The 19,834-nt window shown below is 38.7% G+C and overlaps 1 protein-coding gene across 2 annotated transcripts in view; it reads left to right on the forward strand.

Annotated features, from left to right (window-relative positions):
- Positions 1–19,834, forward strand: part of NAPA (NSF attachment protein alpha) — a 1,517,602-nt gene that overhangs the window by 33,401 nt on the left and 1,464,367 nt on the right. For both annotated transcript variants that reach the window (XM_044078906.1, XM_044078978.1), the window contains exon 2: positions 3,377–3,456. In XM_044078906.1, coding sequence (XP_043934841.1) covers positions 3,377–3,456 — 80 coding nt within the window. The remainder of the gene's footprint in view (positions 1–3,376; positions 3,457–19,834) is intronic.

Below are 19,834 nucleotides of genomic sequence, written 5' to 3' on the forward strand. Positions count from 1 at the left end.
CTGCAACCTACACAGCAACAGGAATTTATCAAAGCTCTGTTTAAATACAGTTACAGGACTTGCTTCGCTCCCATTAGAAAGGCTCCAAAAGATCAGATCACAAGTAAACCATATTATTCAGAGCAGAAGTGGTCCAGTCAGACTAACCCTACAGGCTCTAGGCTCAATGGTAGCCTCTATAACTCTAGTTCTCTTAGCCAAGTATCACATGCAAATTATCCAATGGCTTTTGGCCTCCCAATGGTCCTTAATGAATCAGCTGATGTTGCATCACATCCTTGTCACCAGTTTCTGCAAACAAGAGCTGTCATGGTGGCTTCATTCCAGCGAGATACTTTCAGGCCATCCTTCCACAGTCTCAAGCCATAGTGACCATGGATGTTTCCCAGATAGGGTGGGGGAACATTATCTGGGAAGGATAGTCCGAGCTACTTGGTCCCCACTGGAGGCCAGTTTGCACATCAGTATTCTAGAGTTGAGGATGACGCTCTTAGCATTGCAAGCATTTCAAGATGCCCTTCCCCTAGGAACAGTGGCAGTCCAAAAGGACAACATGTCCGTAGTCTTGTACATCAGCAAACAAGGAGGAACCAAGTCTTAACCACTTTGGAGAGAAGCCTTCGGAGTTTGGCAATGGGCAGTTTCTTCCAACCAATATCTCACGGCAACGCATATTCCGGGGAGCTCCAATGTGATAGCGGACAAGCTAAGCAGAACTATTTTGATGCTTCACGAATGGTCTTTCAATCCTGTGGTGACAGAAGAGATCTTCCAACTAGGGGGCTAACCGTGCCGTGATCTTTTTGCATCCCCTCCGAACAAGTGCAGTAGTTACTTTGCCCTGCCCCCCCCCCTCCAGGAAAGTCACAGAGAGAAACTCTAATCCATGATTGTCCCCTTTCCCCCCAACTCCCCGTATATCTCAGATGCTAAAGAAAGCCAAGAGGTCGAAGGTCGAAAAACACAGTAATTCTCATTGCCCTGTTCTGTTCTTGGCAAGTTTGGTTTCCCTTCATTTCATCTTACCTTCTTGAGAAACCTTGGATTCTGGACCCAACTCCATATCTGTTATCTCATCCAGCAGGAATGGTTCATCTGAATCTCCATCATCTCAAGCTCACTGCTTGGCTTCTCCATTTCCCATGATTGCCAGGCATTCTTCCTTTTTCTTTCCATGTATCAAATCATTGTGGTCCATCACAAACCTTCTACTTGGAAACTGTACCAGAGTAAATGGGAAACATTTGCTGGATGGGCGCATAATAATGCTCTAGATTCTTATACAGTCGCTGTGCATAAAGTATTGGATTTTTTAGCTAATCTTTATCAAACTGGCTCTTCAGCCTCTACCATTAGGGTCCATCTTGCCGTGATATCTGATTTTCATACTGGTTTCGATGGTTCTTCACTTATGTCACAAAGTTTGTAAAGCCTTTTTGAAGGGAATCCTAATGTTAAGACATTCATTTAAAGAGCCCATTGCTCCATGGGATTTACCCCCAGTTTACAGTCTTGTACTCCTTTTTTTTTTTTTCCCTGTTAAACTGTCAGCTACATGTGACTTAAAGTTTCTGACTTAGAAGTGTTTTATTTTTAGTAAAATAAAGTTTTCCATCACTACTTCTGCAAGAAGAGTATCTGAAATTTAAGTCCTGTCCTGCAAACCACCCTACATAATATTTCACTGAGGAGTAATGCTTCCTTCTTGTCAAAGGTAGTTTCAGAATCCAGTATCAATCAAACATTGCAACTGCCAGTCTTTTTCCGTAATTTCTTCAGTAAAGGAGAGGATTGTCTACATTTATTAGACGTTCATAGACAAGTACATTTTTATTTTCACATAACAAAGGATTTCAGGAAATCTGAACAGTTATTTGTTGCCTTTTCCTCACTTTCCTTGGGTAAACTACTTACAAAGGTTACCTTAGCTAAATGGCTCCGAGATTGTCACGTTTATCTATCATTCAAAGGGGCTTCACCTTCTACACCCGGTGAAATCCCACTCAACTAGAGATGTGGCAGCTTCTGCAATATTTAATTCTAGAGCTTGTTTGGATGACATTAGTGCAGCAGCCACATGGTCTCTTCCTCGTACCTTTATCAGTCATTATAAACTAGGCCACGTCTCTAAGGGACGTGCATCTTTCGGTTCGATGGTGCTTGGGAATATTCTTCTGTGAGACATCTCAAGATTCTGGTAGCTAGGAACTCTGTCCCACAGTAAAGTATTATGTGAAGGTTGACAACATCAGATAACGAAGTTATGTTCATAGGTTGGTACTAGGCTATCAGACCTAGGGCCTATACAAGCCTAGCCATAACAATTCCCTGGCTATTTCTTCCCACATTATTTACTTTCCTGGACCCCTGTCTAGCAGGGCGACTGACGTGATCCCTGGGGTGAATTTCCATTCTCCCATCCAATCGTCAAGGTTCCTCTTGAAGAGGTCCAAAGAGGCACTCTGCTTGACATGTCTTACCATAATGTTCCATTGTTCCATCTGTGTTTGTTGATCTTCATTAAACTTGACACCCCCCCCCCCCTTCCCTCGGTCTGAGACTTTTTAGTGGATGGAATACTGCCAAGACTGGCTTCATAATAGGAACACAGATCTGGTCTTTTCTTTTTATTGACGGTCTGCCACTATTTTAGGCAAACTCGATCTGGGGTAATTTAGAGAGGAGCATTATGGGTAGAGGCCTAACTCGAGAGTTTGGAAAGGGTGAGCTGAAGTAAACGGCAGAGTCTGTTCCAAGTCTCTGAACCGAGCCCACAGTCAAGGATTAGTGAAGAGTGACAACACAGAACGTTATGGTAACGCACAACTTCTTTTTCTCTTCACTGTTTGTATGTCTGCATTGCTTTTGAAGTGATTTATGGCAGCACATTGGCACGGCATTTCTTAGCCAGGATTCCTCCTGTGCAGCATCAGCATGTCCCCCCATGTCGGTGGGATTTTCGGTTGGTGATGTGATTATCTCCTGTGTCTCAAAGACCTGCCTGAAGTCTTACAGAAGGCACGTTGGAGTGGGTGTTGTGTATGTGTGTATCCTGTGATTGTCTGGCATCCATTGCAGGATTAGTTTCTCTACCTTATTAACGTTTAGTGTTAGGATAGGCTATAGCCTCCCCCCCCCCCCCCCACACACACACACATCTTGACGCTGAATTGGGTTAAGTGGGTAATTGGAGAATGAATAATGCAGTCAGTATATTTGTTTTATGCTGTTGTTTCTTGTTTCTGAAGACATGCTGTTTAAACTTTTCATTTAGCTGTTTATATCTGCATCTTGGTTTGCATTCTAGCTAGTAAATTTATCACCTAGTTTCAGAAGTGTAATTCCTGTTTAAAATTTTCTGTCTAAAAATTTTTAGGGGCTCTTCGAAATTAGAAGAAGCTTGTGAACTCTACGCAAGAGCAGCTAACATGTTCAAGATGGTGAAAAACTGGAGTGGTAGGTGAAGTTTCTTTATTCTATGAGTGAATTGGTGTTTCTTTTAGTTCATGACTTCAGCACATAGGTGCTTTTGCATACATAGAGAGGTTTGTATTGTGTGTGTGTGTGTGTGTGTGTGTGTGTGTGTGTGTGTGTGTGTGTGTGTATGCATGCATGCGCACGTGCACATTTATTCTTTTACTCACACACTTATGCAGCCAGTGCTAGTAGTACTTTGTAGTAAGAATTCTTTCAGTCCTCAATAAGAAAAAAGGAGTAATGAAATCAGAGCGTCTTCTGCGTAGAGACATGCGTGAATGGGTGTACCTTCGTTGAAGGTTGTGCATCAGGGCTGGTAACTCTGCACGTAAAAATCAACTACCAATCATTAGCGGACCGGAGTTCTGCTGTGGCAACCCCTAACCGGGAAAAGCCGAAAGACGCAACATTGAACAGAAATTACCGAAATAAAGGCTTCCAACATTTATTATCATGAAGACTTAATTAGAATCTAATTGGAGTTCGTCTCCTGCAAAGATTAACTAATTAAATGCTAACAGTGTCATTATGTATAATTTTGAAGTTCTCTGCTTTTTCATTTTTTTTCCCATGTGGACAGTGCAAATATTGTAAGTAAATGAGCGATAGGCATTACGATGCCTTTCAAAACTACAGCAGCAGAACATTAGGCTTAAGTAAACTTTTAAATTTAGTTCACCATATGTTTGTATCTCTGCGTGGAACTTGACAATATGTTCTGTGTGGGGAAAAACAACCAGAAAATTGTCATAAAATCTATGAGAATCCCTTTATGGAATTAACAATAAACAGGAACAATGTAGTTCATAAACATTATTTTGGTTGTCACAGTTCTAAAAGATTTTATTTTTTGTGCAAGACTGTGCCATTATAGATGGTTAAGGCAACGGATGCTTCTCTTCAGCTGGTTACTTAAACAGCTTAATTTTTTGTGAATGCATTCTGATGAAATCTGTGACAGTGGAAGCAAAAGTGCTTATTTCAGGCATTTGTGGTAAGTGAATCATTAGCCTGTGATGTTCATTAGATCACTTTTTTAGTAGCCTAAGCTGTATGGGTTATATTCTGTCAAGCTGTATGGGTTCTATTCTGTCAAAGATCAGACAATCGGCCAGCTTCTAAAGCTTAAGGGCACCTTTCCTTGAGCCCACAGCTGGAGGAGAGAAGTATAAAGTCAGTGCTTAAGAACACTGAACCTTCAGAATTTACTTGCTGCTGAACTGTACTCTTCACTGCAGGTTTCAAGTGATTGGTTGTCTATCTTTTTTACTGGCCAGATGAGTACCTTGTTGGGGATAAGCATTCCACTTGATCAGTTTTTGTGAAGAAAAGTTTACCTTTTCTGCCAGAAATTTTTGCCAAGGGCTAGGATAGTTTGGTTTTAGTAGTTTTCCTTAAAAATTATACCTTTAAACTTCTATTTTAGTGATGGTTTTGTGTTTGGGAATACCTTTTAAAGTGCTAACTTTTATAAGAAAAAGTACATTTGTTGACAAAAATTATTGCTAGGGGATAGGAGTAGTGCTTCGGGGGCTTTTCACCAAACAGTAATTTTACATCAGAACTTGAAAATTTTCTATCTGGTTGTATCACCAACTCCACAACCTGCTTCTCTGACAGTTTTTCAGGTAGTGACATTGACTAGGCTTCAGGCTTGTTGGGGTTTCCTTTCCAGATCTGCACAGAGAAACCATTTGTACAGGTTTTCCCTTCCCGATCCGCAAAGAGAAAACAGTTGTACAGGTTTTCCCCTCCCCAAGCAGCAGAAAGAAAAAGGTAGTACAGGAGTGGTTCCTCTTCACCGCTGACGTGCGGCTGTTTGGCTGTCCTCTTTGGGGAAGGGAGAACCACATGTGTTGGTATCAGAGGAAGGAGTGGATGATGCTCGACGACTAAGTTGCAATAAGGAGCATACTTTGGCTCCGTCTCTTTCTGGGCGGTGGGTGGGGGTGGGGGAGTCTGTCAGAGACAGAAAACCTCTACAGTTAGGCATTCTTATCCTGTATCACATAGGATAGATGGGGAAGATTGGCTAGATTTTGATAAGGGCTTATTTCACTCTCTCTCTCTTTTTTTTAATCTTCACATTTGGAATCTTAGAGTAAGATTTTCCTCTCTCAGATTCTGATTCTCAGTATGAGGGGCAGGAATTTGGATTTTTTGTCTCTCTCAATTTCCTACCCCACAGGAGGGGGAATCTGATTCTGAGTAAAGATTTTTCTTCAGATTCCCCACCTGAAGAGTTATCCTTTTCTGATATTATTGCCAGAATGATGAAGTGATTTCAGTGGGAGCAGAAAGACAGAACACCAGAATCCTAGCAAAGATATTAAGACTTTACTTACCCTGTACTTTTTCCTCATGTTTTGGCAGCATTAGTGGCTGCCTTCTTTACAGCTGGCAGTCTGCCTGACCGCTCCCAAGAAGTCTGACAAGTCATACAGATTTGTTTTTTCTAACCTTAGAATTGACCCTGTTGTGATTTTTTTTTTTTTTTTGTCAGAGCCATCTTTGGCCACACATCCTTTGGCATCTAATCATGGCTTTTCTGATAAATATTGGAAAGGCTTTGATTTGGGAAGAAGGTTTTATACTACTACTACCCTAGCCTTCTTAATAGTAAATTGTCATGCTCACATGTTCAAGTTTCTGCTAGCTTCCTTTGAAAATATAGGAATTGTTAGTGTTTTGTTTCATGACTTGCATGTTACAACAGCTTGTGTTGTATGCAAAGTGCTTGTCTGATCTTTGGTATATTGGCGAATGGTTTTCATTAAAAAGAAAAATGCCTCCTAAAATTTGCTTTCCCGTGCCAGTAACACTGAGGTGAAATAGTGATCTTTAACCTCAATGACACCAACTAAGGGAAAAGTGTGCGGGATGTAAATGCTTCTAAAATGTATATAAAATAATATAAAATGTATATAGATGTAGAAAAGACAAACCAAAGCAGGAACAAGCAGCACCCCAAAGTCTTCAGCTCTTTATTAAAAATAACTTGAGTAAAAAATAATAGCAAATCACAAGTAAAGTTAAGCGCTTTTCATCTAGTTTAGTAATTAGACTTCTTCAGACAACAACCAGCAGCTCAAATTCAGTGAATTCAGTGAGTGGCCCATCCCCACAAAACCAGCAGACATTTTGTCCTTTAAGGCTTTAGCATTAGTGTGATTAGTCAGTATTGTCTTTCTGACTTTTTGATCTGGATCCCAACCCAACAGATATTCCTGGGATATGTAGATGATATGCTACCCCCCAGAAAAAAAAGTTCCTGGTGCCCGCATTTGAACAAGATCGTCCAACAGTGACTCAGTCATTGTTAGTGCACCATCTGTTGGATGTCCATCCTGAACCGGTTGGGGCTGGTTATTTGTTGTAACTACACTAGCTTCCTGTCATTGTGAGGCTAAACAAAGGAGATGTGACATCTTGTACCTGATGTACTGTTGACAGTCCTTGGAGTCGGGTGCTTTTTCATTCAATATCTCTACTTTGAGTTGGTCAGTCCTTTGCCCTAATATGGAAGGTTACCTATAATGTCTGCCCCCTGTAGTCCCATTGATAAAAATAGATCAGGAACTTTAGTTATTTTCTTTCCTTCTAGATGAAACTGGTATTGGTTCTGTGAATGATGAGGGAAAAGACAAGCAAAGTTTTAGGAACCTAGCCCATTACCCTTCCCCATCTTCTTGGACAGTGACCTATCATGCAAGTGTTCATTTTTTCCTGGATGACCGTTAGTTTTATTTGTTTTTCTTAACCTGACTCGTGCGGTGTGTAGGAGGGAGCACACCATCTTATCATTGTGCCTGGATTGTTAGCATTCCAGTACAGGCAGACCACTGGCTTTCCTTAGCGTTATGGAGAGGGCCAACACAGTGAAGTCATTGTATCCTTTGTCTTTTGACCTAGTCCTTTAGCATCCTGTAACTCCTGGGGCTTAAGTGCTTTTCTCTTGACAGTGCTGGGTAGGAATTCTTTCCTCTCCCTCTTTACTGATTTGAGGGTTCGTCGTGCTTGTCCTTGCATAGGCCCCTTCCTAGGATGAGGTTCTGTGGTCCCTCCATCATGATACTGTATTAAGGTTGTTAGTCTGTTCTAGGCCACCTTTCCTTAAATTTATGTACATCTTTCTCGGGGTGGCTATTATCTCTTGACTAATCCATTATGCCATATTTTGAGGCAAATCTCTACTCTTGTTTTCCGGGAGGTAAATGGGATGTTCTATTGCAGTATCTGAGACCTATTGCAGTATATGATACCCATTCTCCATTTCCCTGTAATAGTTTAGGACGTGGAAATTGGCCTCCTCAATACATGACGTTGGCAACTTTATGTATTTGAGGCAGTCTTTGTGATATGTGCAGTAGACCTTCCATTTAGTTTTTTTTTTTCCAGGCAGAGTCTGTTTCCCTTGCCTTCTTTACAAATTTAAATAGGAAGAATGTTCCATGTTCTGGTGGTGATTAGACTTCTCTCCTTGTACCTATACTGTTAACACTCCTATCGCCTTTGGATGTGCTCCTCTTACCGTTGTGTTTGGGTTCTTCATTATTGGTGGTTAGCCTATGGCTGTCTGAGTCCTGTATCTTGTGAGTTGTTTTGTTTTGCTAAGGTTACAGTTCAGCAGATCCCTTTGGCAGGGCCTCTGTTTGGGATTGCATTGGGTTTGGTGTTAAGTCAGTCTCCCTATTTCTGGAAGGGCTTACGGGTCCACCAATTCTTCACTTGGGAATGCTTATTTGATGTGGAGAGCTCCTCTCCGTTATTCTTCTCTGACTTGATATCCGAGGCTAGTGCCTCATAAATTGGAAGTTGGGTTACCTTTTTGTTGCTTTTATGCAGAGTTGCAGCTCCCTGTTAATTGTAGTTGTGGTTGCAGCCAGTTCTGTTTGTGTTTATGAGGTTGCTTCAGTTTTTTGGGGTAGGGTGGAGTATCATGGCTGTGTCAGTCCAGATTTCTTTCCTAGGCTCTATGTCTGTGCAATACAGAGTGGAATAATGGGGGCTTTGTCAGCATCACATAGTGATTGTTGTGGACCTTCTCCTTGGCCCATAAAGATAGGGGAGATATATGCCAGATCTCTGCTCCTCCTTGCTATGGATATGTGTGGGCTGTTTTGGCAAGTTTCCTTGTGGGTTGGGACTGACTGCTTCTGTGCTTTCACTTTGTGATCCCCCTCCTTTCCTTACATTCCTTTGTGTTATGGGCATTTGATTAGGTGGCTTATTGGTTTTTCACACTTGGTACAATTATAACGGGTCAGGACATTAAAGTTCAGCATGTGGTAAAATTGGTGTTTTAAACCGGGCTGATGTGTAACATCAAGCTTGAGCTGCCATAGCATTTTCTTATACTCACATAATGTTTTCCAAGGATGACCCATATGGTTGGCAGTATTAAAAAAAAAAAAAAAGTAAACTTCTTGAAAGAAGTGCAAACTGGTGTGTGCTTATGCAAAGCATTATTTTTATTTATAGTACGAATGTTTCTAAAACTGTCTCTCGTATTTTTCCGGTTGGGGTCGCCACAGTGGATCTCCAGTCTGCTAATGATTGGCAGTGGATTTTTATGGTGCCGAGTTGCCAGCCCTATGCCCAACCTTCAAAGAAGGCACACCCATTCACGTGCGTACCTACCTGCATGTCTTTAGACGTCAACTCGACCATGGGGAGGATGTGCAGACTCCACACAGAAGGCGCTCCAGCCAAGAATCGAACAGGAGAACCTCTTGCTGTGAGGCAACAATGCTAACCGCTGCACCACTGCGGCCCATATAATACGAATGTTTCTAATGTTTATATATTCGCTGTTTGAGTGAATGCTCAGTTTTGCCAATATAAAACATGTCATATGAGATGTACAGAGACAATAGTTATTAAAATTAAAAATGCCTGGTCAACAAATAATCGTGTTTAAAAAAAAAAAAAAAAAAAAAAAAAACAAAAACAGAGGTATACTAACATCCAGAATAAAACTACATCTGCAGCATATACCACACTTGGCTTCCCTTCCTGTACAGTACTTAGTACTGACACCAGCTTCTAAAATGTGCTAAATGTTGATACTGTTCTTATAAATGATTTGAGCTTAGACTGTCCCTCAGAGCATAAAACTTTAACGCAGTTTTTCTGAATACTATTGTGGATAGCTCCCACATCTAATAAAAGTGTGGCCCAATTGTTGTATACAGTAGACTGTGTAAAACGCTCAGTAGAATAGCTATTATGAATAATGGGCCTATACATACTATTCCTATTGTTACAAAGTGGTAATCTTGCTATTAAGTTGTTCAGTGTAACCTCTGTTAAAAAACATAGACTTAAGACTATTTATTTCCTCAATAAACAAAGCGTCATCAGAAATTGAGTGAAGCCTGATCATTCAACCATAAACAATACCTGTCTTCAAAAACAGAGGGTGATAACTAGTAAAACCTAAATCGAAATTGATAAACAGTGGCTTACGATAAATAGACTGATATGAATTCTGTTCATCTTTCCAAATTTTCATGTCTGAATAGTGTATGCTGTCTTTAAAAACCTTGTAAATATTGTTGTTGTTGTGTCTTTCGGCTTTTCCCGGTTAGGGGTCGCCACAGCGGAACTCCGGTCCACTAATGATTGGTAGTTGATTTTTATGTGCCGAGTTACCAGCCCTGACGCACAACCTTCAATGAAGGTACGCCCATTCACGCATGTCTCCACGCAGAAGACGCTCTAGCTGAGAATCGAACTGGACAGCGTGTTACTGTGAGGCGACAACGCTACTGCAGCACCACCACCGCTTTAAAAACCTTGTAAATACTTTGTAAAAAAAAAAAAAAAAAGTCACTGGTACTCTCTAAATGAGAAGTACTCTTGACTGAAAAACATCTTGAGAACCATAACATAAAAATATCATCCTGTTACCTAAAATAACTGAGAGTATACCTTTTAAAATTGGTACAAATATATTTTTCTGCTCCCATTTTCCAAGCACTAAATTAGCATAGATAAGAGGAGGATCAGCAGCAGCTCCCATATCCACTCCTTTATTCTAGTTAAGATATTCTTCTTCGAAGAGTAAAAAATTATTTGAGAATAATGTCCATTAAGTTTCAGTGCGCCTGATATCAAGCGTATCTAAGCAACTGTACTGTAGTGTAGTTGCTTATAAACCAATCCATATTTTGCTTATAAACCAATCCATATTCTGTTCATACTCTTAACTAATCCATACCTAGCTTATGCGGAATAACAGTATAAACTCTTAATATCTGAAAAACTCAAAGTGCCATGAATCTTTAAGTAAATGTGGAAAAACACTTTGTACATTCTTTTGTATGTCTTATTAACAAAAATAGCAAGTCTCCGTAATAGACGCTGTTGGTGAAACCATAGGTCTAAAATGTGGATCCTCCAAACAGGAGGCTCCCAAGACTCCTCTGGATTTCTCTTCATACTCCTATTTATTCAGAAAGTGCAACAGAACAAGTTGTAACTGAATCCGTTAATAACTGCTAAAGAATTCAGTTAAGTTAATTGCTGCCCCATGGTGTAAAAGGATACGGTCCTGACTAAATCACTGGTGACCCAAGTTTGAGTACTGTATCATTCCCCTGTCTGAGCTGACAGGAGAGGATGGGAGTGAGCAGCTGGTGCCTGCTTGCCCACCCTGGGGGGTGGAGGGTGACTGTAGCACACCACATAGGTGACATCTTTTGAGAATAGAAAATGTTTACCTCATGGAGCTTGACCTTATTGAACCTGTTTTGCTTTGTGCAGATCTCCCTGTGAACCAAAAGAAACCCTTGGAGGGCTGCTACTAAGTGTAATCCTTTAATTCCACACTAAAATGATGTACAGTCAGACAATAAACCACATGAATGCTTAAAACTTTTAAATAGCGTTTTCGTCACTAAAAAGACTTCTTCAGATGAATGCATACCATTTAGTTGTGCCTCCATTTATACTCCCAAAAAATCAACCCTACCCAATCACAAAGCACACCTTGTTGAGAAATACATACTTAAAACAGTGTTACTGAAAGTATAAAATACCAGTAAATTTACTTGTTTTTTTTCAGTTTTAAGCATTCATGTGGCTTATTGTCTGACTGTACGCCGTTTTAGTGTGGAATTAAAGGATTATACTTAGTAGCAGCTTGATGTTTTCTTCCAAAGTGCTCCTTTTGTTTTGTTTTAAGGCCATCATAAATGACAAATGGATGCTAAAAATTGTATCCAGGGGATACTGCATTCCCTTTTCCGACATCCCCAAACAAAAATTTCACCTCCCCGCTGTTCCACCCAGTCAGAGGGAGTACGCGGCCCAAAAAATAAGAAAGTTACTGTGAAAAAGAGTAATCCAAGAAGTTCTCCCTGATCAAGTTGGATTGGGCGTTTTACTCAGGTTCTTTTTGGTGCCCAAAAAGAACAGGGGACCTATGGCCTGTCTTGGCTCTGACCTCCCTGAACAAGTCAGTAAAGCACACAAAGTTCAGAATGGTCACAATTCAGTCCATCTTGCCTGTCCTGAAGATGGGCAATTGGATGGGCTCTATAGACCTCAAGGATGTGTACTACCATATCAAAATGGACTGGCAGTCCAGGCCTTCTCTGTGTTTCAGGCTGGGAGCCAGTCACTATCCATTTTAGGGGCTTCTGGTTGGTCTCACCACAGCCCCCCAGAGTGTTTGTCAAATGTCTAGCTGTTGTTGCAGCTCATTTCTGACTGCAAGGCTGTCTGATATTTCTATATCTGGACGACTGGCTTCTGTCTGCCCCAAACAGGCATCTACTCCTCCATGCTAGGTATTACTTCCTCAGCTTATCCTCTACACTGGGAATAATTTGCAGAAGTCACACTTGGATCCAGTACAGATCATAGACTTCATAGGGGTACGTCTAGATACAAGGACATCCTATGTTTACCTTACATCAGACAGGGTTTAAAATCTAAAATTCCACGTCTGCCAGATCTTGACTGCTTCAAAACCCCACGGCCTCTCTAGTTGTCTGAACATTAGGCTCCATGGCAGCAACCATAACTGTTCTTCCAATGGCACGTTTCCACACATAAACTCTTCAGTGGTGCTTGGCGATACAGTGGTCTCCTATCAGGAATCCTTTGAACCTTCCCATCAGCCTGCCTCCTGTGTGCAAGGACTCTCTTCTTTGGTGGCTCCATTCCCCAGCGGTTACCCAAGGATGTCTATTCGCCCTTCCGTCCCCAGTCGCCACGTTGACTACAGACGACTCCTAGTTTGGGTGGGGGGCATTGTTTGGGCTGGACGGTCCAAGGTATGTGGGCACCCCAGGAGACCAAGTTGCATGGCAGTGTTCTTGAGATGAGAATAGTTCTAGCATTGCAGGAACTAGACCGCTTTTTTCCTCAGGGAAGTATTGCAGTCCTAACCGGCAACATGTCAGTGGTTTGGTACATCAACAAACGGGGTGGAACCAGGTCTTACCCCTTATGTCAAGAAGCTATGAGAGTCTGGCAATGGGCTATTTCTTCCAACCACTTTCAGGTAGCAATGCACATTCCGGCAGAATCCAACATTCTAGCCGACAGGCTTAGCCAAGTTTTACTGATGCCTCACGAGTGGACTATGAATCAGTTCATGGCAGATGTGATCTTCTAGAAATGAGGTTATCCTTGCTGCAATCTTTGCATCCCTTCTCAGCAGCAAATGCAGCAAGTATTCTGCCTTGATCCCTCTTCAGGGATGCTCTTGTCCATGCTTGGCCTTCTGGTCTTGTGTATGCCTTTCCCCCTCTTCCGTTGATTCCCAAGTTCCTGCAGAAAGCTCTCAGGTTGTGAAGCAAAGTGACCCTCATTGCTCCCTTATAGCCTCGACAAACCTAGTTCACATTTCTTTGGTCTCATCTGGTTTGTCCCCCGATGAAGTTGGATCAGACTCCAGATCTACTTTGTCATCCATCGAGGCCTGAAATTGACCACATGGTTTCTCCACTTTCAGTGATGGCTAGATATCCCAGGCTGTCTTCCCCAGTTCAGGAAAATTTGATCACATCCCATAGCCTCCACTAGAAGAATTTACAAAAGTAAGTGGAAAAGATTCCCCTTTTGGACTAAACAGAAACAGATGGATCCTTTTACAGCCCTGGTTTCAGTAGTACGAGACTTTCTGGCTTCCTTTTTCAAAGACAGTACTAGTTATTCTACAGTCAAAGTTCAACTTGCTGCCATTTCCAACTTCCACTTTGGTTTTGACTCTGTGTCTCTGGCCTCTTCAAAATTGTATAAGGCTTTCCTTAGGGGCACCTTTCTGTTCTGGCCACCAGTCAAGTACCTACATCTCCCTGGGATCTTACTATGATTCTGGGAGCTTTAATCCTTCCACCATTCGAACCCTCTGCCACTGTAGATCTGAAATTCCTGTCCTGGAAAACTCTTTTCCTAATAGCAATTACCTCAGCCAGGTGAATGTCTGAGCTCCAGGCTTTTTCTGCAAAATTTCCATGTTTAGTTTTTCATAACGACAGAGTGACTCTACGTACAAATCCTTCCTTCTTACATAAGGTGGCTAAAGAGACTAACCTCAGTCAGTCAGTCTTCCAGTATGTTTTACTCCATATCAGAATAAAGGAGAAGTGCACCTTACACATGCTTGATGTTCATAGACAGCTACGTTTTTAGACCCATAGAACCAAGCCCTTCAGGAAGTGCGATCAGCTGTTCATTTCCTTTTTGAACACTGTGACAACCCTCCACTGGACCAGTAATCAAGGAGACTCTTTCCTCACCATTGGCAACAGTCAGGGACGTTCACTGAGAGGATGACAGGTACACACACAGTGTTTGCAGGAGAATCTTTATTTTCCAACTATGTATCTTTTATATGGAACTGTCTTCCTAACTCTATTCTCTTAATCTCATCCACTAACCGCTTTAAGCCATCACTTAAAGCTTATCTAAAAAATAAGTGGCTGTGTTCCTGTACTAACCCCTCATGAGTGCTCTGATACATCACAGTATACCCAAAACATATTCACCTTCTTCCCCGGTGTTTAATCCTTTGTTCCTACCGACCTGTCTTAACCTTATATTTTGACATAAGACATACCTACAAATAGTACTAGCTATGTTCAAAGCCTAGGTTTTGTTGTCAAGATGTAACAAATTTGTTTGTTCTTATGTATACTACATTTTGTTTACTTTATACTTTTTTGATTATTGTAATGTGTGAATGAAAATTTACTGTTACTCATGGAGCTTTTCTCCCCGGGCCTCTGCTGAAAAAGGACGTGTCCAGTCAGACTTTCCAGGTAAACAAATGTTAATTAAATACATTTCCAGATACAGCGCTCTCCATCAAGTGCAATTTTCTTAAGAGCACACAGAGACCACTGTCAGTCTGGAGCTGGTTTCTCCCTCTTTTTCCAGATCCCTAGTAAGACTCCCCACTGGCAGAGATATAGAGTTGAGATGTCAGCTGAGTGACCCAGCCAAGACCTCCAGCACCCTCTGTCTAAGCATTGCTTCATGTCCCTGCCCAAGTAGCTGACACAAACACTCTGAGGTTTGATTTATATACACACACACACACACACACACACACACACACACACACACACACACACCTGGGAAAGGTTGGCACAGGTTTACTAGCTTTTGCCAAAAATAAGGTAGTTTTTTTTTTTTTTTTTTTTTAATTTCTCAAATATTTTTTTATTTTCTAAATAATATAATGTTTAATAATTACAGTCATCAATAAACAAGTATTATAAACCTTTATATACACTATGTACAGTTGACCTGAACAAAGGAGGGGAAAAATTAATAAAATATATGAAATTGGTAACAAAAATGTATAATATTCAATTAAAGTATAAAGTCACACATTAATTATTTAGGGTTAAGTTTTAATGTCGCAGTAAGAGTTACAATTTTGTTCCCCAAGGATTGTTTGTCCATGTTTTAGGTGAAATTCTTGATTCCTTCACCTTAATTTCTAATGTCGTTGTTTCTTTCCATCAATCTCAATAATTCTTCCAGAGTAGGTTCTTGTGAAGACTTCCACTTTCTAGTTATACATTTCCTTGCCACAGCTAGTATGGACCAAGTTGGTGTATGTCTTTTTTTATTCATTCCATTAGTATCATTAACATTTAAGAGAATTAAATATTTGGATAAAATAAAGTTATCTGCTAATATAGCTTGGAGAAAAATAGTAATTTCTTCCCAGAATTTTTTTATATTAATACAGTCAAAAATATATAAGACCAATGAGCTTTACAATTTAAAGAACATCTAAAACAAATGGATTTATCAAGTGAACTAAATTTGGCTAGTTCATCAGGTGTAATAAATGCCCAGTGAATATATTCCATGTAAATATTTTCCATATTTGTAAATTAAATGTTAAGTTAACAGAACATAAAAGATTTGTTTTACTCTCAGTTGATAGATTAGTATGACATAATTTTGCTATGAAATTCCAGTATCTTGCATTAGGGTTAGTTTTATATGTTATCAATATTTTGTATAATTTTGAAATTAGATCCGTCCAGTTATAATTGTTGTAAATAACTTCAGATGTTAGACTTATCAAATTTGGACTAGTTTTATAAGGAGAATTCATAATTTTACTATTAAGATCCTTAACATATGATAATATGCTTTGTAGTATCAACCAATCTGCTGATGGAATGTCATATTTATTCTGAATTTGTTGAATGTCTAATACTACTTGATTCCCTATACCATGTTGCCAACAAGTGAAGTTTTTCCTCTCCCATCTAGTTAAAATAACATTATGAATTTTATTGAAGAAATTTTTTGTAGAGCTAAAGGGTATTATCAAGTCTAGCCAAATCTTAATATCCATGTTAGTATATATAAATCTTCTGAATAAATTGAAAATATTATTTATATAATTTGTTTGTTGGCTTTGTTATATTATATTGAATATTAACAGTCAATATGTGCCACATCCTATTATTTTGTTCACTTAATATACAATTTTTAATTATTTTATTTTCATTTAGAAAAATAATAGTGTGCAATGTTTTCCATGTTGAAGAATAATTAGGATCTCTCCAGTTAATGATGGTTCTTAATATGGAATTTTTTATGTATGATTCTAGATCTGGAAGTTTAATTTCACCCATTTCCCAAGACCTGATATGATGTGTATAGGCTATTCTATTTCTTTTTGGATACCAAAGAAAGTTTAATAGAATTGTATTTATTTATTTCAAAATTTTCTTGTTTGGTACTATAGGAATAGCTTGTGCAGTGTAATTAATTTTTGGAAGTATTGTCGTTTTTATTATTTGTAATATGTCTTCAAATCTCAATAACATTTTATTCCAGCTTACTGTTATTTTATTAATTATATTGCTATAATTTGTGGCCAACGTAGATTCCAAATTATCACATAGTGTTATTCCTAAATATTTTATTATGGGAACTTTTCCTATCACACAGTTTGTAGTTGAGGTAAATTCTCTGTTTTTATTCAAGTGTATATAATTAGATTTTCCCTTGTTAAATCTAAGGCCGGAAATATGATAAAACTTTTCCACTGTTTCATCTAGTTTTTGTACTGATTTCTCCGAGACAGATAACGTGAGTAAAACATCAATGGCAAATAACATAATTTTTGATTTGAGTTGACCATATACATCTATGCCTGATATATTAGAGTTGTGGCATACTAATGAGGCAAATAATTCAATTCCTAAGGCAAACAGGATGGGAGACATCGGACATCCCTGCGTTGTACCTTTTGGTTATTTCAATAGTCTTCGAGGTAAATGGCCCAAGTTTTACATAAGCCAAATAGTTTTTGTCAATATTCTTTATTAGCGTAATAAAATTAGTAGGAAATTCAAACAATTCTCATCTTCTTTCGGCTGTTTCCATTAGGGGTCGCCACAGCGGATCATCTCTTTCCATTTCTTTCTGTCCTCTGCGTCTTACTCTATCACACCAACCATCTGCATGTCCTCTCACCACATCCATAAACCTTATCTTAGGCCTTCCTCTTTTCCTGTTACCTGGTAGCTTCATCCTTAGCATCTTTTTCCCAATATACTCAGATCCCTCCTCAGCACTTGTCCAAACCAACGTAATCTTGCCTCTCTTTGTCTCCAAACCTTCCAACCTGGGCTGACCCTCTAATATACTTATTCCTAATCCTGTCCACCCTCGTCACACCCAGTGCAAATCTTAACATCATTAACTGTGCCACATCCAGCTGTAACTCCTGCCTTTTTGTCAATGCCACTGTCTCCAACCCATATAACATAGCTGGTCTCACTACCCTTCCCTTTCATTCTTACTGGTACTCGTCTGTCACAAATCACTCCTGACACTCTTCTCCACCCAATCCATCCTGGCTGTACGCTCTTCTTCACCTCTCTTCCACACTCACCATTATTCTGAACTATTGAGCCCAAGTATTTAAACTCATCCACATTCGCCACCTCTACTCCTTGCATCCTCACCATTCCTCTCTCCTCCCTCTCATTCATATTCAAACAATTCTAAAGTCTTTAAAAAGAAAACCCCAGCTCAATAAATCAAAGGCGTTTTCTATATCCAAAGCTACTATTAGAGCTTCTTGGTTGTTTCTGTTTAGAAAATCTATGAGTGTTAGAATTCTTTGTGTATTATCATGTATGTGTCTTTTATAAATGAATCCTGTTTGAGCCTCATTTATTGTGTGTCAATGATTTTTTAATTCTGCTAACTAATATTGACATGAAGATTTTATAATCATTGTTAAGTAAAGATATTGGCCTATAAGATTTACACTGTAAAGGGTCTTTGTTTTCTTTTATATTGGGTGTAATTGAGTATCTCCATGAAATCGGAGTTGTGTTTTCTGCTAGAATTTCATTCAAAGTTTTGTGAAACAATGATATTACTGAAGATGGAAATATCTTATACAATTCATTAATTATTCCATCAATTCCCAGTGTTTTATTACTTTTACTTTCCTTGATTTTTTTGAGTAATTTCTTTTAGAATGATTTGTTTTTGAATGTCTAACTTTTCTGGTATCGCCTTTACCTTTACTAATTTCAGGTCTAAGTTTGATGTATTAGTTATATGTGAAGTATCATTATAATGGTCAGAGAAACAATGTTTAAATGCATCTAGTATATAATTTATATCCGAAACCTTTTTGTTTTTTTTTTTCTTCCTTCATGTATAATACTTGTAATATTGTTTTCAATTGAATGTTTTTTAATCTTATTGCTAAATTATGCATATGTTTGGGTGATGCTGCATAGGAACTAAGTTTTAACCTTTCTACAGCTATATTAGTTTTGTGAGTTTTGATTTCATTATATCTTTTGTTTAAGTCTTCCAATGCTTTTTTATTATTATTTTATGTGTAAGTAGATGAATTAATAGTGAGATCTGTACTTTGTTTTTGGATGTTACATAATTCTCATTCCCACTCTTTTAGCTTTTTATGCCATGAAAGAATTTTTCCATTTAGATAGGCTTTCAAGGTATCACAAAGATTAATTGCATTTATTTCAGTAGTGTAGTTTATATCTAAAAATAAGTGTACTTTTGAATCTAACCAAAGTTTAAATCGTTTTAATTTTGTAATGTAAGCTGGAATTCTTGACATAAAAATTAATTTCTTATAATCTGTATGTATTTTGAGAATTAATGAGTTCTGGTCTGGAAATGGACAAAAGATTATGGAAAAATTTATTATTTTTGAATTTAGCTCTTGATATATGAAGGTTTTATCAATTCTTGTGTGTGTCCTAAATCTGTGGTCTTGGTGTGAAAATAATAACTGTTTTCCTTTATAACTAAATGTATCAATTAGATTTAAACTTTCTTCCCATTTCTTAAGTAGCTTCCCTATAGAACTTGCATGTAAATTTCTTTTGCTTGTGGCCTCTGATTTATCCAATATACAATTAAAGTCACCTCCCAAAATATACTCTAGTTATTAGATCCATTTGTTTTCTTATTGTCCCAACCCCAATACCTGGAAACCAATATATATTTACTAATGTCCAGAGTCTATTGTTATGTTTTATTATTACTGTGGCTAGGAGTCCTTCTTTATCTTCATATTTGTACATGATTTGAGGCATAGTGACATTTTTTTCCATAAAATTAAAGTTCGCCTAGTCTTTTTCTTCAATGAAGAGTGAGATAAGATCATATATTCATTGGGATTCCAACTAAAGGTAGCATTTGTTTTGAAGTGAGTCTCTTGAAGAAATACTGCTTGTACTTTATTTAATTTCATCTATCTTAATAAATTAGATCTTTTCCTTGGATTTTTAAACCATTAGTGTTTAAGGATGAAATAGTAAAGTCCATTCTCAGTATTTAACTTTACATCATATTTGTTTTGTATTAT

The sequence above is a fragment of the Protopterus annectens genome, chromosome 1.part0 (genome assembly GCF_019279795.1).
Source record: "Protopterus annectens isolate FY-2018-M chromosome 1.part0, PAN1.0, whole genome shotgun sequence".
Lineage (NCBI taxonomy): Eukaryota > Metazoa > Chordata > Ceratodontiformes > Protopteridae > Protopterus > Protopterus annectens.